At 49.1% G+C, this 21,276-nt stretch overlaps 1 protein-coding gene across 1 annotated transcript; it reads left to right on the top strand.

Annotated features, from left to right (window-relative positions):
• The first annotated feature begins 15,724 nt into the window (after window positions 1-15,724).
• On the top strand, window positions 15,725-20,168 carry LOC144331539 (uncharacterized). The gene is made up of 2 exons (XM_077949095.1): window positions 15,725-19,236; window positions 19,866-20,168. The coding sequence occupies exons 1-2, from the start codon at window positions 18,974-18,976 to the stop codon at window positions 20,023-20,025; spliced, it is 423 nt and encodes a 140-aa protein (XP_077805221.1). The 5' UTR covers window positions 15,725-18,973; the 3' UTR covers window positions 20,026-20,168.
• The last annotated feature ends 1,108 nt before the right edge of the window (window positions 20,169-21,276 follow it).

The following is a 21,276-nucleotide window of genomic DNA, read 5'->3' as shown; positions in this document are numbered from 1 at the left end:
TGCTGATCTCCTGATAGTGGGTTCTCATGAGATCTAGTGGTATAACAGGATATAACACTTCTTTCCTCTCTCTATCTTGCTTCTATTCCTGCCATATGAAACATTTCTTTGCTCCGTGGTCTCCTGATATGATTGGGAGGCTTCCTGAGTCCTCCTAGAAGCAGAAACAGTTATGCTTTCTTTAGAGCCTGAAGAACTGTGAGTCAATTAAACCTCTTTTCCTTATGTACATACAGAACATTAATGCTGCGAAGTGAAGCTATGAAATGGCTTCTAGACCTTTCCCCCAATCTCTTGGTTATTTGCACTGGGCCTTTTTTAATGCAAATATTGGAGACCTTCTAGATGTTTCTCCCTGATAATGGACTTTTCTTCTTTTACCACATTGCCAGCCTGCGACAAAGATAGCTGACAATGTAGAAGCGGTTCCGAATTGGGTATTAGCCAGAGCTTAGAGAGTCTGGAGAGCTTGGCAGAAGACAGGAAGATGAGGGAAAGTTTGGATCACTGCAGAGACTTGTTCAATAGTTGTGATTAAAAGACTGAGAGAAGGATGCACAGTGAAGGCCAGGCTTAGAAGATCTCAGATGAAAAGGAGGAACTTACCGGGAACAGGAGCCAAGGTTTTTTTGTTTTGCCTTAGCAAAGTAATTGGCCACACAGTGACCCTGCCTGGGAGATCTGTGAAACTTTGAACTTGAGGGTGATGTATCTGGTGGAATGATCTTCTAAGCAGCAAAGCTCAAGAGTTGTCCTGCCTACATTGAACAGCCCATGCTCTTATGTGTGATCAAAGAAATGACCATAAGTTGGAAATTATATTTAAATGAGAAGCAGAGCTTAAACTTTTGGAAAATTTGCCAACTGGACAAGTGGTCCAAAAGAAAAGCTGATTTTCAGGGGGAAAATCAAGAGGGCTTCACATATTTGCATAAAAAGGGTCCCGGTGCTAATAATTCAAGACAATGGGAAAAAGGCCTTGAAGGCATTTCAAAGCTCTTTGAAGCAGCCCTTGCTGTCATTGGCCCTGGGACTTAGGTGAAAAGCATGTTTTCCTGGGCCAGCCCCATGGCCCCACTGCTGTGTGCAGCCTCAGGACACTGCTGCCTGCATCCCTGCAGCTCCAGCTCCAGCCATGGCTGAAAGATGCACAGGTACAGCTTGGGTCACCGCTTCAGGGGTGCAAGCTCCAAGCCTTGGTGGCTTCCACATAGTGTTAAGCCAGCAGGTGCACAGAGCACAAGACTAGAGGCTTCAGAGCCTTCGTCTACACTACAGAGGATGTATCAGAAAGCCTGGGTGTCCAGTGAGAAGCTTTTCCAAGAGGCAGAGCCTCATGGTAAACCTCTACTTGGGCAGAACAGAAAGAGAGTATAGGGTTGGAGTCAACACAGAGGGAGGCACCATTTTCCAGACCCCAGTTGCATAGACCCACCAACTGCTCGCACCCTTAGTGTTGAAAAGCTACAGGCATTCAACACCAGCCCAGCCCATGAGGGCAGCTATAAGGAAAAGATTCTGCGGTGACACCGCTGCAGAGCTGCCCAAGACCTTGGGATCCCAGCCATCACACCACTATGTGCTCTGGATGTGGACATAGATTCCGAAAAGATGATTTGGAACTGTAGGATGGAATGACTGGCCTGCTGGGTTTTTGACTTGCATGGGGTCTGTAAGTTCCATCTGTGTTTTGTCTTTCTTTCTGGCAAATTTCTTCTTTCTGGCTTGGAATGCTTACCCAATCCCTGCACAATCATTGTACCTTGGAAGTAATTAACTTGCTTTGTATTTCAGAGGCTCAGGGGCAGAAGGGACTGCAGCCTTGTCTCAGAAGAGACTTTGGGCTTTGGACATTTGAGTAAATGCTGGAATGAGTTAAGACTTTGGGGAACTGTAGAGAAGGCATCGTTGTATTTTGCAGTATGAGAAGAACATGAGACTGGGGGGCAAGGGGAGAATAATATGATTTGGCTCTGTGTCCCTACCAAAACTCATGTGGAATTGTAATGGGAAATGTTAAATGTGAGGCTCAGTAGAAGGTGATTTAATCATGATGGACACTGTGGGTGGCAGATCCTTCACAAATGGTTAAATTCTATCTCCTTAATGCAGTCTGTGTGATATTTATGATAAATGAATGCGGTCCTGCTGGGCTTTGGACTCGCATTGGGCCCGTGTCCCAGTTGTGTTATTTTTCTGGGAAAATCTTCCCTTTGGATTGAGAAAGCTTACCCAGTGCCTGCACTGTCATTGTAACCTGAAAGAAGAGACTTCTCTTTCACATCCAGGGACTTCTAGGCAGGAGGGATTGCAGCCTTGTCTTGGATGAGACTTGAACTTATTACATTTAAGTTACTGCTGGATTGATTTTAGACTTTAAGAAACTTTTGAAAATGCATGTTTGTATTTTTCTCTGTGAGAAGGTCATGAGATTTGGGGGTGCAGGGTCAGAATTACATGGTTTGGCTGTGTTTCCATAAAAAATTCATGGGGAAGTGTATTCCTGAATGTTGGAGGTGCGGCCTGGTGGGAGGTGATTTAATCATAAACAGGTTAGTAGCGGTGGAAGGAAAAACCAGTGGGTAGGGTGGGGAGGAGTAGGCTGGCAGTAGGGTGGTGGGAGGGTGGTGGGTAGCAGAAAGAGGGAGGAGCCTGCTGCAGAGGCAGAGTCACATGGGAAACCTCTACTAGGGCAGTGCACCTGCGGTTTTGCAGGCTTTAGCCCCATGGCTGCTTTCATGGGCTTTGCTGCTGTTGAGTGTAGCTTTTCCATACTGAGAGTGCAAGCTTTGGGTGGGTCTATGAATCTGTGGTCTAGAGGACAGTAACCTGCGTGGACCATCCAAGCACAAATATATATATTTGTATTATATACATATATATTTATATTGTATACATATATATATTTGTGTGTGTGTATATATATATATATATATATATATTTTTCTTTTTCCACTGCCCTAGCAGAGGCTCTCCAAGAGGCTCTGCCTCTGCCTCAGGCTTTTGTTTGGAATCAGTGAGGGGTGGGGGTGGTAGGGGCAGATCTTTCACCAATGGTTAAGCCACATCTTCTTGATGCTGACCTTATGATAAGCAGTTCTCGGGAAATCTGGTTGTATAACAGGGTGTGGCACCTTTTTCGTCTCTCTGTCTTTTTCCCACTTCTGCCATATACAACATCCCATTGCAGCTTGGTCTTCTGGTATGACTGGGAGGCTTCCTGTGTCCTCTCAGAAGTGGGAGCCTCTATGATTTATTTAAAGCTCGCAGAATCATGAGCCAGTTCAACCTCTTTTCTTTCTGAGTATACAGAAAATTATTCCTGGGAAGTGGAGCTATGAAATGCCTTCAAGTCCTTTTCCCTGTTGTCTTGGCAATCAGCACTCAACGTCTTTTCAGGCAAATATCTGAAGCCTGCATTAATTTTTCTCCTGAAATGGATTTTTCTTGTTTTACCACATTGCCAGGCTGCAACAAACATAGCTGAAAATGTAGAAGCAGGTTGAGAAGTGTGTAACGGCCAGAGGTTGGAGAGTTTGGAGGTCTTTGAAGAAGACAGGAAGATGTGGAAAAGTTTGGACCAATGTAGAGACTTGTTAAATTGTTATACTTAAAATGGTGACAGAAGGATGGACAGTGATGGGCAGGCTTAGAAGGTCTCACATGAAAATGAGGAGCTTGCTGGGACCAGGAGCCAAGGTTACTTTTGTTTTGCCTTAGCAAAGGACATCAGTGCACGATGCCTCTAACCTGGAGACCTGTGAAACTTTGAATTTGAGGGTGATCATTTAGAGTGTATCTGGTGGAATGAACTTTTAGGCAGCAAAGCTCAAGAGGTGTCCTGTCTGTGTCGACCAGCCTGTGGTCTTATATGTGACCCAAGAAATGACGTAAAAGTGAAACTTATATTTAAATGAGAATAAGAGCTTAAAAGTTTGGAAAATTTGCAGGCTGGCCAAGTGGTCAAAAAGAAAAGCTGATTATCAGTGGGAAAGTTCAAGAAGGCTTCAGAAATTTGCATAAAATGGAATTCAGTGCTAATAGCTAAAACAATGTTAAAAAGGCCTTGAAGGCATTTCAGAGACTTTTGCAGCAGCCATGAGGCCTGGGAGAAAAGAATGGTTTCTTTCTCCAGCTCCATGGCCCCGCAGCTGTGTCCATCCTCAGGACACTGCTGCCTGCATCCCTGCAGCTCCAGCTCCAGCTCCAGCCATGACTGAAAGATGCACAGGTACAGATTGGGTCACTGCTTCAGAGGGTACAAGCTGCAAGCCTTGGTGGCTTCCACATTGTGTTACGCCATCAGGTGCACAGAGCACAAGACTGGAGGCTGGAGATCCTTCATCTAGACTCCAGAGTATGTATGGAAAAACCTGGGTGTCTGGGTTGAAACTTTTCCAAGAGGAAGAGCCTCATGGGAATCCTTTACTAGGGCAATACAGAAGGAATATACAGGGTTGTTACCCCCACACAGGGAGGCACCATTCTGCAAACACCAGATCCATAGACTCACTAACAGCTTGCACCCTCAGTGTGGAAAAGCTACAGGTACTCAACACCAGCCCAGCCCATGAGGGCAACTGTGGGGGTTAGACCCTGCAAAGCCACAGGTGCAGACCCACCCAAGTACTTGGGAGCCCAGGCCTCACACCCTTGTGCTCTGGATGTGGGATCTGGATTCACAAAAGATGATTTGGAGCTGTTGGGTTCTATGACTGGTCTGCTGAGTTTTTGACTTGCATGCGGTCTGTAAGTCCTATCTGTGTTTTGTGCTTCTTTCTGGCAAATTTCTTCCTTTTGGCTGGGAATGCTTACCCAATACCTGTACAATCATTGTACCTTGGAAGTAGTTAGCTTGCTTTGTATTTCCGAGGCTCAGGGCCAGAAGAGACAGCAGCCTTGTCTCAGAATAGACTTTGGGCTTTGGACATTTTGGTAAATTCTGGAATGAGTTAAGACATTGGGCAACTGTAGAGAAGGCATCATTGCATTTCGCAGTGTGGGAAGTACATGAGATATGGGGCTTAGGGTCAGAATAATATGATTTGTCTCTGCATCCCTGCCAAACTCATATGCAATTGTAATGGTGAATGTTAAAGTTGGAGCCTAATGGGAGGTGATGGAATCATGGAGAAGAGTGTGGGTTGGAGGCAGGGGTGTGGGGGGAATGAGGTAATTTATTTTGTGGGTGGGGGTGAAAGATGAGGGTGGGGGTTGGATCCTTCACAAATGGTTAAACATTATCTCCTTAATGCTATGCACATGATACTGAGTTCTGTTGATGGCTTTGGAGCTGTGAGATACAGTGAATACTGTCCTGCTGGGTTTTGGATGTACATTGGGCCTATGGGCCCATTTGTGTTATTTTTCTGGGAAATTCCTTCCCTTTGGAATGAGAAAGCTTACCCAGTTCCCGTACCATCATTGTACCATGAAAGAAAAGAACTCCATTTTAAATTCAGGGACTCATCTGCAGAAGGGACTGTAGCCTCGTCTCAGGTGAGACTTTGAGTTTTTTTACATTTAGAATGACTTGAGACTTTTGGAAACTTTTGAAAAGTCATGATTGCATTTTGCTCTGTGATAAGGACTTGAGGTTCTGGGATGTCAGTGTCAGAATGATATAGTTTGGCTGTGTGTCCCTATGAATCTCATGTGGAATTGTAATCCCTAATGTTGTAGCAGGTGTCTTCATTATGGGTAGGAGGTTGGTGGTGGTGGAAAGTAAAAGGGATGGGTAGAATTGGGAGGAGTTGGTTGGCAGTATGGTAGAGGGAAGATGGGGACTGGTAGGAAGGGGGAGTAGACTGCTGCAGAGGCAAAGCCTCATGGAAAACCTCTAGTAGGGCAGTGCACCTGTGGCTTTCCAGGGTTTAGCCCCGGCAGCTGCTATCATGGGCTGGGCTGATGTTGAGTGCCTATAACTTTTCCACACTGAGGATGTGAGCTGTTGGTGCATCTGTGATTCTAGGGTCTGGAGGTTGGTGGCCATCTGCATGGGGGCTCCAAGCCCATATTTTCCTTCCGCACTTCCCTAGTAGAGGTTTTCCAAGAGGCTCTGTCTCTGCAGCAGGCTTCTGTCTGGGAACAGTGGGAGTTGGGGGTGGGAGTGAATCCTTCACCAATGGTTAAGCACCATCTTCTTGATGCTGTCCTTGTGATAGTGAGTTCTCATGAGATCTGCTTGCATAATGGGGCATGGCAGCTCTTTTTTCTCTCTATCTTGCTCCTACTCCTGCCACAAGAATCATCTCATTGCCCCATGACAATCTCGTATGATCGGGAGGCTTCCTGAGTCCTCTCAGACGCAGAAGCCACTATGCTTCCTTACAGCCTACAGAATCATGAGCCCAGTCAACCTCTTTTCTTTATGATTATAGAGAAAATCAGTAGTGCAAAGTTGAACCATTAAATGTCTTCAAGGCCTTCTCTATTGTCTTGGCAATCAGCACACAGGTCCTTTTCATTCAAGTATCTGAAGCCTTCTTGAATTTTCCCCCCTGAAAATGGACTTGTCTTCCTTTACCACGTTGCCAGGCTGCAGCAAAGATAGCTGATAATGTAGAAGCAGTTTCAGAAGAGGGTAGCAGACAGAGGTCGGGAGAGTTTGGAGGGCTTTGAAGACAGGAAGATGAGGGAAGTTTGGATCTTTGTAAAGAATTGTTAAATACTTGTGATCAGAAGGCTCACAGCAAAACAGACAGTAAAGATCAGACTTACAAGGTGTCAGATGAAAATGAAAAATTTGCTGGGAGCAGGAGCCAAGGTTCCTTTTGTTTTGATGTAGCAAGGAACGTGGCTCCACAAAAAGAAAAGCTGATTTTCAGTGGAAAACTGAGGAAGGCTTCAGAAATTTGCATAAAAAGGAGCCCAGTGATAAGAGCCAAGACAATATGGAAAAGGCCTTGAAGGCATTTCAGAGATCTTTGCAGTAGCCCCTGCTGTCACAGGACCTGGAGCCTAGGAGAGGAGAATGATTTCCTGGGCTAGTTCCATGACCTCCCGACCCCCATCTATGAGTAGCCTGAGAACACTGCTGCCTGCAATCCCTGCAGCTCCAGCTCCAGCTCTGGCCATGGCTGAAAGATGTACAAGTACAGCTTGGGTCACTGCTTCAGAGGGTGCAGGCTAGAAGCATTGGTATTTTCCTCATAGTGTTAAGCCACTGGGTGGATGGAGCATGAGAGTAGAGCCTCTGTGGAGATTTTGGAAGATGTATGGAAATGCCTGGGTGTCCAGACAAAAGCATCTCAGAAAGGCAGAGCCTCATAAGAAACCTCTACTAAGGCAATGCAGGAGGAAAATTTGGACTTGGAACCCCCACACTGGAGGCCACCATCATGCAGACCCCAGATTGGCAGACCACCCTGACAACTTGTATCCTCAGTGGGGAAAAGTTACAGGCACTCAACAGCAGCCCAGCCCATGATGGCAGCTGTGGGGCATAAACCCTGCAATGCCACAGGTGCAGAGCTGCACAAGGCCTTGGGAACCCAGCCCTCACACCGCTGTGCTCTGCATGTGGGACGAGGTTTTTAAAAGGGTGATTTTGGAGCTGTGGAATTGAATGACTGGCCTTCTCAGTTTGGAGTGTCATGGGGCCCGTAAGCCCTATCTGTGTTTTGTTTTTTTCTGGCAAAATTCTTCCTTCTGGCTGGGAATGGTTACCCAATGCCTATACAAGCCTTGTACCTTGGAAGTAGTTAACTTGCTTTATATTACAGAGGCTCACGGCCTAAGGGACTGTAGCCTTGTGTCAGATGAGATTTGAAGCTTTCAACATTTTTATAAATGCTTTAATGATAGAAGATTTTAGGGGGCTGTAGGGAAGGCATCATATTTTGCAATGTGAGAAGGACACGAGATTTGAGGAGCCAGGGACAGAAGACTACCATTTAGCTCTGTGTCCCTACCAAAACTCATGTGGAATTGTAATCAGAATGTTAAAGGTGGGGCCTGGTGGAAGGTGATTTAATCGTGGTGGAGAGTGGGGGTTGGAAGGTTGGGGGGTAGGAAGAATGGGGGAATTGTGGTTGGGGTGAGGGGTGAAAATTGGGAGTGGGGGGGCAGATCCTTCACAAATGGTTAAACACCATCTCCTTATTGCTGTGCTTGTGACAGTGAATTCTCTTCATGATTTTAGAGCTCTGAGATTGAATGAATAGTGGCCTCCTGGGTTTTGGACTTGTTTTGCACCTGTGGTCCGATTTGTGTTATCTTCCTGGGAAATTTCTTCCCTTTGGATTGAAAAAGCTTACCCAATGCCTGGACCATTATTGTACCTTGAAAGAAAGGAACATCCTTTTAAATTCAGGGACTCATAGGCAAAAGGGACTGTAGACTTATCTCAGATGAGATGTTGAATTTTTTTACGTTTGAGTTAATGTTGGAATGCGTTAAGACTTTTGGAAACTTTTGAAAAGGCATGAATATATTTTGCTTTGTGAGAAGGATGTGAAACTGCAGGGGATCGGGGTCTGAATAATATGATTTGGCTGTGTTTCTTTACCAGAACTCATGTGAATTGTAATCCTTAATTTTGGAGGTGTGGCCTGGCGGGAGGTGATTTAATCATGGATGGGAGAGGTGCAGGAGTTGGAGGAAAAGTGGGGGGGCGGGGAGGGTGGGGAGTAGGTTGTTTGTAGGGTGGTGAGAGGGTGGTGGGTAGTAGGAAGGGGGAGTAGTCTGCTGTAGAGACAGAGGCTCATGGAAAGCCTCTACTAGGGCAGTGCACCTGTGGCTTTGCAGGGTGTAGCCCCATGGCTGCTCTCATGGGCTGGGCTAGTGTTGAGTGCCTGTAGCTTTTCCAACTGAGAGTGCAAGCTGTTGGTGGGTCTCTGAATCTGCAGTCTGGAGGATGGTGGCCTCCTGTGCTGGGGTTCCAAGCCCGTCTTTGCCTTCTGCCCTGCTCTAGTAGAGGTTCTCCAAGAGGCTCTGCCCCTGCAGGAGGCTTCTGCCTGGAAACAGTGGGCGGTGGTGTGGGTGGAAACTTCACCAATGGTTAGTCTTCTTGATGCTGATCTCCTGATAGTGAGTTCTCATGAGATCTGGGTGTATAACAGGGTATGGCACCTCTTTGCTCTCTGTCCTCCTCCTACTCCTGCCATATGGAACATCTCATTGTCACTTGACTTTCTGGTATGATTGGGAGGCTTCCTGAGTCCTCCCAGAAGCAGCAGCCACTATGCTACCTTTATAGCCTGCAGAACCGTGAGCCAATTAAACCTCTTTTTAAAATAATTTTACAGAAAATTTGTACTGCAGAGTGGATCTGTGAAATGTCCTCTAGGTTGTTTTCCTCTTTCTTTTACTATTATAATTTGACTTCTTTTATATGTATATATCTGAAGCCTTCTTGAATTTTCCCCCTGAAAATGGACTTTTCTTCTTTTACCACATTGCCAGGCTGTGACCAAGATAGCTGAAAATGTAGAAGGAGGTTCAGAGGTGGGTAACTACCAGACACTGCACAGTTTGGAGGGCTGGGAAGAAGACAGAAAGATGAGGGAAAGTTCGGACTACTGTAGACACATGTTAAATAGTTATAATTAAAAGGGTGACCATAGAGACTTGTTAAATAGTTGCAATTCAAAGGGTGACTGAAGGATAGACAAGGGAAGGCCAGGCTTAGAAGGTCTCAGATGAAAATGAGCAACTTACTGGGAACAGGAGCCAAGGTTACTTTTGTTTTGCCTTAGCAAGGAACTTGGCGGGATAGTGCCTCTGCCCTGGAGACCTGTGAAACTTTGAACTTGAGGGTGATGATTTAGGGTATGTCTGGTGAAATGAAATTTTAGGCAGCAAATCTCAAGACGTGTCCTGTCTGTATCACACAGCCTGTGGTCTTCTGTGTGACTGAATAAATGCCCTCAAATCGAAACATTTTTTAAATGAGAAGCAGAGTTTTAAAGTTTGGAAAATTTGCAGCCTGGCCAAGGGGTTAAAAAGAAAAGCTGATTTTCAGTGGGAAAATTCAAGAAGGCTTCAGAAATCTGCATAAAATGGAGCCAAGTGCTGATAGCGAAGGCAATGTTAAAAAGGCCTTGAAGACATTTCAGAGACCTTTGCAGCAGAGCTTGCTCTCACAGACCCTGAGTTCTAGGACCAAAGAATGCTTTCCTGGGTCAGTGCCATGGTCACACGTTTGTATCCATCCTCAGGGCACTGCTGCCTGCATCCCTGCAGCTCCAGCTCCAACTCCAGCCATGGCTGAAAGATGCACAGGTACAGCTTGGGTCACTGCTCAGGGGTGCAGGCTCCAAGTCTTGATGGCTTCCACATAGTGTTAAGCCAGCAGGTACACAGGGCACAAAACTAGAGGCTTGGGAGGCTTGTAATAGACTCCAGAGTATGTATGGAAAAACTTGGGTGTCCAGGCAGAAGCTTTTCCAAGAGGCAGAGCCTCATGGGAAACCTTTACTAGGGCAGTACAGAAGGAACATAGAGGGTTGGAGCCCCCACAACCCCACTTCCCCGCACTAATTAACATCAATGAAACATTCCTACCCTATTAAACCCAATCAAATGCCTCACAACTGGCAGCCTATATGCACCACTTTCCAGACCCCAGATTCATAGACCCACCAACTGCTTGCACCCTCAGTGTGGAAAAGCCACAGGCACTCGACACCAGCCCCACCCATGAGGGCAGCTGTAGGAGACAGACCCTGCACAGCCACAGATGCTGAGCTGCCCAAGGCCTTGGGAGCCCAGCCATCACACCCCTGTGCACTAGATGTGGGATGTAAATTCAGAAAAGATGATTTGGAGCTGTAGGGTTCAATGACTGGCCTGCTGGGTTTTTGACTTGCATGGGGTCTGTAAGTCCCATCTGTGTTTTGTGCTGCTTTCTGGCAATCGTTTTTCCTTTTGCCTGGGAATGCTTCCCCAGTGCCAGTACAATCATTGTACCTTGGAAGTTGTTAACTTGCTTTGTATTTCAGAAACTCAGAGGCAGAAGGGACTGCAGCCTTGTCTCAGATGAGACTTTGGGCTTTGGACATGTCAGTAAATGCTGGAATGAGTTCAGACTTTAGGGGACTGTAGAGCAGGCATCACTGTATTTTTCAGTGTGACAAGGATATGAGATTTGAGGGGACCCGGGTCAGAATAATAGGATTTAGCCCTGTGTCTCTACCAATACTCTTGTGGAATTGTAATGGGGAATGTTAAAGAGGGGCCTGGTGGGAGGTGATATAATCATGGAGAAGAGTGGGGAGTGGAGGTAGGGGCATGGAGAGAATGGGGGAGGTTATTTTGTGGAATACAAGACAAGGATGGGCAGTGGATTCTTCACAAATGGTTAAACGCTATCTCCTTAATGCTGTCTGCATGATAGTGAGTTCTCTTGGTGATTATTGAACTTAAAGATTGAGTGCATAGTGTCCTGCCAGTTTTTGTTTTTGTTTGTGTTTTTTCTTGGAGTCTCGCTCTGTCGCCCAGGCTAGAGTGCAGTGGCCGGATCTCAGCTCACTGCAAGCTCCCCCTCCCGGGTTTATGCCAGTCTCCTTCCTCAGCCTCCCGAGTAGCTGGGGCTACAGGCGCCTGCCACCTCGCCCGGCTAGTGTTTTGTATTTTTTAGTAGAGACAGGGTTTCACCGTGTTAGCCAGGACCTGCTGGGTTTTGCACTCACATTTGTGTTATTTTTCTGGGGAATTTCTTCCCTTTGGATTGTGAAACCTTACCCAATGCCCGTCCCATCATCGTACCTTGAAAGGAAAGAAATCCCTTTTAAATTCAGGGACTCATAGCCAGAAGGGACTGTAGCCTTGTCTCAGATGAGACTTTGACATTTTTACATTCTGAATGAGTTAAGACTTTTGGAAACTTTAGAAAAGGTATGATTGTGTTTTGCTCTGTGATAATGACATGAGGTTCTGGGGTATCAGGGTCAGAATTATATGGGATGTCTGAGTGTCCCTATGACACTAATGTGGAATTGTAATCCTGAAAGTTGGAGGTGGGGCCAGGTGGGAGGTGATTTAATCTTGGACGAAAAGGGATTGGGGTGGAAGGAAAGGAGGGGTAGGGTGGGGAGGAGTAGGTCGTGAGTAGGGTGGTGGGAAGGTGGAGGGCAGTAGGAAGGGGGAGAAACCTGCTGCAGAGGCAGAGGCTCATGGAAAACCTCTACTAGGGCCGTGCACCTGTGGCTTTGCAGGCTTCAGCCCCCATGGCTGCTCTCATGGGTTTGGCTGGTGTGGAGTGCCTGTACCTTTTCCATTACTGAGGGTGTGAGCTGTTGGTGGCTTGTGAATCTGGGTTCTGGAGGATGGTGGCCTCCTGTGTGGGGGCTCCAAGCCTATATTTTCCTTCTGCACTGCCATAGTGGAAGTTTCCTAAGAGGCTCTGCCTCTGCAGGAGGCTTCTGACTGGAAACAGTGGGCAGTGGTGTGGGTGGTTCCTTCACCAATGGTTAACCTTCTTGATGCTGATCTCCTGATGTGAGTTCTCATGAGATCTGATTGTATAACAGGATGTGGCACTTCCTTCCTCTCTCCATCTTGCTCCTACCTTGACATATGAAACATCTCATTGCCGCTTGCCTTCTGGTGTGGTTAGAAGGGGCCTGATCAGTGTGGGCCTGCTCAGTGGCGCTAGTCAGTTGAGACTTGGTCAGTGAGGCGTACTTAGTGGGGGCGTGGTCAGCAGGGGTCTGCTTAGAGTGGGTCTCAGGGGTTCTAGGAGTGGGGGTCTTGGTGAGTGGGGACCTACTGGCAGACAAATGTTTGGTGTCTGGTCAGTGCAAACCTGGGCTGCGGGGCTTGGTCAGTGGAGACCTGGTCAGCTGGGGCTTAGTGGTGGCTTTGTCAGTGTGATCTGGGTCACTGGTGACCAGGTCAAGGGGTGCTATTCAGTGGAGGCCTGGTCACATGGGACTTAGACAGCAGAGGCTCTTGTCAGTGGGTCCCTGGTCAGGGCAGCCTGGTCAGTGGAACCTTATCAGTCGGGGCCTGGTCAGAGAGGTCTTGATCAGTGGTGACTTTTGTAGCCTCGGTCTATGGGGTGACATGGTCAGCGGGGATCTGAGCAGTGCATGCCTGCTCAGCGGGGCCTACTCACTGGGTTCCTGGTCAGAGACATCTGGTCACCTCAGGCCTGGTTAGTAGGGGCCTGGTCACTGGCAGCCTATTCCCTGGAGGCCTGGTCAGTGGACCTTCATCTATGGGGCCAGGCAAAGGGGTCATGATCTGTGGAAACTGATCAGTGAGGCCTTGTGAGTAAGGACCTGGTCAGTGATCCCTTGTCAGTGAGGCCTGGTCAGTAAGGTCCTGGTCAGTGAGCCCTTGTCACTGAGGCTTGGTCAGTAAAGTCCTGGTGAGTGAGGCCTGGTGATTATGGGCCTGGCAGCGGGAGATTGGTTTATGGGAGCTGGTCATGGGGGTCTATTCAGGGAGGGTGTGGTCAGGGAGGAGCTGATGTGTGGGATCTGGTCAGCAGAGATCTGGTAAATGGGGGCTGCTGAGCACTGCTGGGAGATGTCAGAGGAAATGCACATTATCAAAGGACCTGTGGACAGCTGGGATGGTCCAGTGGTGTCCAACGGCCCAGTGAAAATGGAAAAAGCAGGTGTTTAGATGGACCTGGGAGATCTTGCTCAGAGATTCTGAAAGGACAAAGGTAGAGTGGCCGGAGAGATGGTCGCAGTCTATGGGCTGCACAGGATTGATGGAGGAAGCCAGGGAACAGGCAGGGTGGGCAGCTGGGGTGCAGAGAGAGGCAGGTGCATGCTGGGGGTGAGACCCTGTGAGGACTGTGGGGGGTTAGGTGGGGTGGGCTCCAGGTGCACCCTCAGTGCACTGGGCAGGTCTCAGGACAGGCTTCCTGGACCCCACCCGGGTGATGTGGTCACTCCCTGGGGGACTGTTGTCAGGCCCTGGTCACCCATCCTGGGCAGAACAATCCCATCTCCAGACTGGACTTTCTCAAATCCTGCAGAGGGTACAGCATCCAGCCCAAGAGCGGCAGCCCCATGGTGCAGCCTGAGCTCTCCTTGGGCCTGAAGCAGCCCCTGCCAGCCCTACACTTCCTGGTCTCCCAGGTCCCGCTTTTCCAGTGTCAGCCGGCAGGGAGGACATGCCCTCCCTTCCCTATGTGTCTCCTGGGCTGAAATTTGTGGCGCATTGGGACAGGGATGGTACTTCCCTCAGGCCCATTTAGGGAGGGGCCTGGCTCCCAGCCTGGCACAGGTCCTCAGCTCTGCCTTGGTTGCCTTAGAATGAGATGGGTCAGTCCGCACCCTGAAGGTAAAGGTAAGAGGCTGTCCCTGCTGTGTGCTAGGCTGGTCTAGGGATGGAGGACTTAACAGGTCTTCCCAGTGTGTCAGGCCTGGGCAGCACTCTCCTGTCTCAGGACTCAGAAAGTCCAGTCTGGAGATGGGATTGTTCTGCCCAGGATGGGTGACCAGGGCCTGTCAACAGTCCCCCAGGGAGTGACCACATCACCCGGGTGGGGTCCAGGAAGCCTGTCCTGAGACCTGCCCAGTGCACTGAGCATGAACCTGGAGCCCACCCCACCTGATGCCCCCACACAGCCCTCGAAGGGTCTGACCTGCCAGCATGCACCTGCCTCTCCCTGCACCCCAGCTGTCCACCCTGCCTGTTCCCTGACTTCCTCCATCCTCTCCAGCAGGATGCGATGGGCAGAGGGACAGCCTATGTGCACATTTCGTGGCAAGTAGGAGTGACACATCATCCCTGGAAGGGGCCATGTTTCCTGCCAAAGTCAACCCCAGAACTCTGTCCCTGAGGTGTTTTTACCAAACCCAAAACGCACAACTGCCGTTGTGGCTCAAGGGTCAGCACCCGCTAGTGCCAGGACACTACTGGGAGGCTGAGGCAAGACCATACCCCATGCTGTCTGTGGCCTGAGGACAGGGTGTCTTGGGGCCATAAGGCCAAGCCACCAATGGCCATTGGGTCATAGGGCCTGAGCCCCAGTGTTTGCCTTTCCCTGGCTCCTTCTGGTTCAGTCTCATCAGGGCCATGGAGCCCAAGACCCAAAGGTTCCCTCCAGGAATCCTGGTGGCTCGGCTTACTTTATCGTGTTTCATCTGAGAGCAAAAATGTCAGATCAGATGCACAGAAAAATGGCTCAAAGTGTTTAATGACTAGAGGAAATCTAGGAGCAGCAAGAAGGTAATGTGAAGACGGGAGGACCTCCATGACCAGTGTCTGCAGAGCCAGGGATACAGGCACCAAGTGCTGTGACCTGGTACCACCTGCCTTTCTAGGGTGCATGGCACACTCCTTTGCTGGAGGACAGAAGGCCTGGTCACCAGCTTTTCTACCTGGCCCTGTAGGCATCACATTGCTGGAAGAGAATCTCATGCCAGAGCTTGGACCACGCCCTGCTCAGGGGTTAGGGGTTGTCTCTTGGTGACCTAAATGAAAAACTAGTTCCAGATCAGAGTTCCTGATGCTGAGCAATCATCCACTCTTTGAATCATGGGAGGGCAGGCCTGGTACTAGGTAGACCTAACCTCTTTGAGGAACCACAGACCCCAAGGCTGGAAACCTCCAGAATCCTCCAGCCCCTGATCCTCCCCTGGGACCCCTGTGGCCTGTCTCACTGAGCAGTCTTCCATCTGTAGATGTCTTGGCTGCCCTACAAGGGAGTCCCCTTTCAGGAGTGGGAACAGGTATGGTCACTGCTGCTGGATGTCTAGAAAGTAGAAACCAAGAACCTAGGGAAATACCAGGCACAGCCTTTCCATTGTCATCCAGAGCAGGACAAACAGGCCAGCTGGTGTCAGGAGCCCAGGTCTCCAGCTGGAGGGAACGTCAACCCTACAGTGGGAGCAGGGGCCCATCGCATATCCTAGGAACAGATGGTAACGTAGGCATTGCAGGTAAGCCGGGCTTGGTACCCCTCCCTGGCTTCCGAGAGAAGCCAAACAAGGAGCTTTCTGCAGAATGAAACCTCTTTTCCATCCAGAAGCACTGCTGACTGTTCGGTGGTTGCCGTTGTGGCAGTGAGCTTTTTGTCCATTCTGAATGTGGGACTGGTTTCTTCTCTTGACCCTGCCCTACAGACCATAAAGGAGAACAGCGAGAGGCCCCCAGCAAACATCCGCAGATGGCCCTGGACATCAGCCACATTCTGAGAAACATGTCATGTTCTGGGAGGGCTAAGGCGTCAAGTAAGGTCTATGGGGCTGGAGGATCCCAGGGCAGGTAGAGCAATCCAGGGCCGTGGGGGCTTCTGTGGGAATCAGAGGTCCCATGGTAGAGGCAGGGGTTCTACAGGAGGAGTCACAGAGCCGCCAAGGGCTCTGCTGGCCCAGGGAGCAGTCAACACCATGGACGGAACACCCGCTGGGCTCCAAGCCCTGGGCCAGGCTGGGGCATGTGGGGCTAGGAGGCAGCTCAGAGTGGGAGGCAGGGAGAGAAGTGTGCCCAGAAGGCACCCATTTCTGGATGTAATGTGGTCCTGAGATTCTGGCAGGGAAGTCTTTCCAGGGTTTCTTACGTGTTATGGAACTGCTTCTTCTCCCCAGCCTCACCCTGCAGGCATCTCAGTAAGTATATTGCCACCATCTTGGAGCTGCATAGTGTAACAGCACCGGCAGATCTGCCTGTGCACAGACTTCCTGTACTGCCCAGTCCTGAGGAGAGATGCTTCTTCAGGGCCTGCGACCTGGAGCACAACTTTACACACCATCATCCTGGAGCAGCACTGCACCCTCACTAGCCAGGGTGTTGATGACTTCCTCAAGGCCAAGGCCACGTTCAAGATTTTTGACTTCAGTGATTCATTTGTCCTGAGCAAGTTGGGCTTCTCGGGGATCTTAATTCAGGAGGTAGAATGCAGCTTGAGATCAAGTGTCTGATCAAAGAATTTGAACTTGATCTGGAGGGCTCTGGGGAGCCATGGAAAGTGCTGGATACATGAGGGACAGTCAGATATGTTTTAGAGATGATTGTGGAAGGCTGCCTGGAAGGGATGAACAAGAGCCAGGAGACCAGGGAGGGAGCTTGTGGGGAGGTCTGGAGATGGCAAGGGAGGGATCCTGCTTGGATCAAAGGTCTTCAGGGACTGTCTCAGGTGCTCTCAGAGCTAGTGTGCTCAGAAGTCTTGTCTCCAGGATGAAAATGGGAAGGAGTTGTCAAACAAGGAAATATAAATGGAGGCTGGCATGTTTATGAGTGCCAATCGTGGTCCCGGTGTGGGAACTACTGTGGGAACAGGAGTCTCTCCATCCAGGGACATGGTGGATGGACCCTACATCTCTCCATGCTGCCTTTCCTTTCCCTGCCATTCTCCTGAGGGCCTCAGTGCATGGGCACTGTCCAACCTCTGGTGCTGAAGCAGCCAAGAAGCCCAAGACTGGGTGGCTGCCACTTAGGATATGACAGCACAGCCAGTGGCCTCCACTGCATCCTGTACAACCTCAGAAGACACCCAGACACTGAGAGTGCTGCCACCACGTGGTGCAAGAGTTCTGAGGGATCGCAATCCTGAAGACAATGAATGGAGGGTGCAGGGCCTCATGGCCTGTTCCCCAGCCCCTCTCATTGGCTCTGCTCCAGGTGGTGAAGGGGCATAACGTTTCTGCCAGTTCTGCCATGATTGCCTAGCAGGAAAAGGAGCAGAGTCCAGAAGCAGAGCCCGGTATCCAGCCTGCCTAACAAGGGAGAGTTTGTAGACTTTGTGGACAGAGAGAGCTGGGAGTCCATACCTTCACCCACTAACTTGCTGAGACACTGGTAAAATCAGTTTTCTTTTCTTAACTAGGTTTCTGTCATCTGTAAATTGAGGGGAATTTCTTCTACCTCATGAGGCTGCTTGGAGAATTAGTGACAGTGCGTGCAGAGCAGGTGCCACCCAGCAGGCATTTGGTGTCCAGACCACTCCTCTTCCCCCTTGATTTTCTGCCTCAATGTGCATTTTGTTCTTAAGACATTCACTCCCCTTAATTTTGCTCTTCCCTCTGTTCCTGCCTTATCGTCTATCCCATGGAGTCACCAGGATCTAAGTGGACAACAGTCATGTGTGCATGTATGTGTACATACATATGCACTGTGTTGGTGTGCAACACCTTGATGAAGGTCCCGTTAACTGCTGCATTCCTTTCCTGTCTCTGTTCCCCACGGCTCTACCGGTGTTTCCTGAGATTCACACCCTAAGGAAGGACTGGCAGTCGAATTACTGTCCTAGAGTTTTTATGAAAAAGGAACATGAGAGGGAAAGTCGCTTGCCCAGAGTCACCCAGCTGAACAGTGGTGGAGTTCAACTTTGACCATGGGTTGTCTGGCCCCAATGTGGTTGATTGCTCCTCACCCATGAGACTCCTCCCTTATCAGCGTCAAAAGAATGTATGCAGGACCTCAAAAGTGGGATCTCTGATGCCTATGCCATAGAAAGCCCAGGCTCATGGGTGTTGCCCGTGCACTCACTCTTATCTCATTAAGAGTAGTGAAGAAAAATATGCTCAGTGCTGACCGTGTGACTGGGGGTGTTGTTTTAGACACTCTCTGCTTACTTTAATTCATTTAATTTTCACAATAACCTTGTTTTTACTTCTAGTTGTTAGATGGAAAAACTGGGGCAAAGAGCAATACGGAGAGTTGCGAAAATTCATTCCACTGGTCCAGGTTTGAACCAAGCAGTCTGCACCTGGAGTCCTGGTTTGTAACTATGGCACCCTGGCTTCTCACACATCTCCTCATGGAGTTTCACCTTGTTTCAGGCATGGCACTGAGCAGCTTCTTTTAAGAACATAATTTGTAATTATGTAGATTACTAGTTCTGCTTCAAAATGCCACAGAGCCTTGGTGTGATGAAATGAAACCATTGGTAAGTCTGAGCATTGAGAACAAGCATTCTGTTTTCCACTCCTGACTCCATTCCAACAGCTGGGACAGTGTTTCCTCTGTGCCTGTAGAAACCTCAGCTCCTGTGCCGAGGAGCCTGGTCCCTCTGGGGAATGTGACAGTCAGGTGCTGGCAGGGACCTTGAAGCGACTGAAGGGTCATGAAGAAAAAGCTGTTTACAAAGGTTTGGGCAGGGCCAAGGGAAGCAGGTGGTATGGCACAGGGCCCTGGTGTTAGCATCTTGTGGGTGCTGTCACCACCCTCCATTTTGATGGGGCCACGGAGAAGCTGTTCCAGGAACTCGGAAAATCTGCAGCTGAGAGTGGAGGCCAGAGGAGGTATCACTCCGTGTGCCCTTCAACGGTCTCCGGATACCGCCACTGACCACGCTACAATCTCCTTATTAGACTGGAGAGGCTGCAGGTAGGGGTTCTAAGCCTCCTCTTGTGGCTCACCTCCAACAGTGAGTCAGCACCGGCTCCTGTAACCCCACAGCCCAGGATTCACTTAGCCCCTCTATCCTGCATGGTCCCCTTTCCTGCTGGGAAGCAGATACCCACATGAGCAGCAGAATCCTGTTTCTCCCTTCAGGCCCCTCTGCTCCATAGGAGTGGAGTTTTGTGGGTCTCCTCCCTTGGTTTTGGATGATGACACGCTTTCCCCTTCCACAGCAGTTGTTTCTGTGGACCTTACCCTAGGTTTTCCCCTGGTCGGGCATTTCTCAGGTTTCTGTTCAAAAGTCACCTTTTGGAGGGGTCTCCACCTGCCACTGTGTTTGGAACAGCTCCTTCCATTTCTTTCTAGCTCATCTCACTCTGGTAATGTCTTTCATTACCACCAGCATCTGACCTGGTCTTATGACCTATTAGCTTCCTGTGTCAGACATGAGCACCAGGATGGCAGGGACCTCATCTGTCCTGTTCCTCCTGTGACCTGGGTCCCAGCACCATGTCTGGTAGAGTGTAGATGCTCAAGGGAAGTTTACTTTGTAGAACTGTCTACCTGGGAGATGTTACTGTTAGTCTAACCTGTACCATGTTGTAAACCTCCAGCCATGTTGCAGACCCTGGTCAGAGTGAAACGTTCCATGGGAACTCGGGCCATGAGAAACATCCTTCCTGTCTGCCTTACTGCAGAAACATCCGTATCACATCGTCCCGGGCAAAGGCACCACAGTCTGTCTGCAGGAACATCCTTGCCATATCCTGCTGAGCAACAAGCTCTACCGCCCAGACCCCGCCGTCCCAGTCCCAAGATTACCCCAGCCTGTGAGCGGCAGTTGTGTCAGCACTAAGCTGGTTTAATCCTCCCCAGGGTTTTGCTGGCAATAAAGAAGTTGCTGTTGAAGCTGCCAACTGTCTCTCTGTCTTTCTTTAACCCTCGCCTTGCCTTCAAAACCTAACAATAACTATACCTCTTCCTTTTACCAAGGAGGATATGGGACTCAAGAAGAGTAAGTGACTCACCCAGAATTCCACAGCCAGTGAGTCACAGAGCCTGAACTTGAACTCAGTTCAGCTGAATCCAGAACTCCTGTCTTCCTGAGAGTCCAGGGAAGGAAAAGGTGGAACTGCAGCCTGTGGGTGACCACACACTTGTCCTAGGAGACCACAGGTGGCCTCCTGGGAATTGTGTCCTCATGGACACAAAAGAACTGCTCACCTGTGCTGCATCAGCTAACTGTCCCCATTGTCCCAAATTGTTATTTATTTTCAAAGTTTTGTTTTAATAATTAAATTTCTCACAGCTCAGTGTTGGAAACAAAGCACAGAGGCCTGTAGAAAGTCGTGTGTGAGTTTTTCTCGTTTTCTTCCCAGTGACCATATAAATGAGTGTACGAAGAACACAAATATGTTCATACTTTTTATCTAGAGATGAGGCCCTCCCGCCCATATTCCTCTGGTACTGTCCTTCCATTTTTCGCATGGGAGGACCACTCTTTCAATACTAGTCCATGGGATTTGGGAGGTGCTGACCCACCCTGGGCAGTCAGATCAGCAGGGTAATTCATTCAGGAGTGGGCGTGTGATCCAAGCTGGGCTCATGGAAGTCATCCCTGCACTTTTGATGAAACTGCTGGGAATGAGGTGCTTTCTTTTTACTGGCATAGCATTTTCCAAGGAAGTAAGTGATATGAAATTTATGGGGCCATTTTTTGCTGCTGTCTCAAAATAGCCTGCCTGAAAAGCAGAGCTGACACACGAAATGAAGAGACAGAATGAGCCTTGGTTGATGTTAGTTGACCCCTGATCCCACTGAGCCAGAAGTCCATCTACTCACGGACGTTTTTAGTAATTAGAGCGAATTAACTCAATGTTCTGCTGGATCGAGTTAGGTTTCCATCACATGCGGTCAAGAGAGTCCTGCGTAATATCACTTTCTCTTATGCTTAGGTCCCACCTGCCAGAGCTTTAGAGCTGTAGAAGGGTAAAGTGAACCCAGGCAGTGCTGAGCTCACCAGTC

Source organism: Macaca mulatta, chromosome 10 (assembly GCF_049350105.2).
Source record: "Macaca mulatta isolate MMU2019108-1 chromosome 10, T2T-MMU8v2.0, whole genome shotgun sequence".
Taxonomy (NCBI): Eukaryota; Metazoa; Chordata; class Mammalia; order Primates; family Cercopithecidae; genus Macaca; species Macaca mulatta.
This window is presented reverse-complemented; position numbering and strand designations above follow the sequence as displayed.

Coding starts and splice junctions, on each gene's coding strand:
- LOC144331539 (XM_077949095.1), top strand. CDS start 18,974: ATGAAGAAAAAGCTGTTTACAAAGGTTTGGGCAGGGCCAAGGGAAGCA. Junction 19,237..19,865: donor TTAGACTGGAGAGGCTGCAG/GTAGGGGTTCTA, acceptor GTAAACCTCCAG/CCATGTTGCAGACCCTGGTC.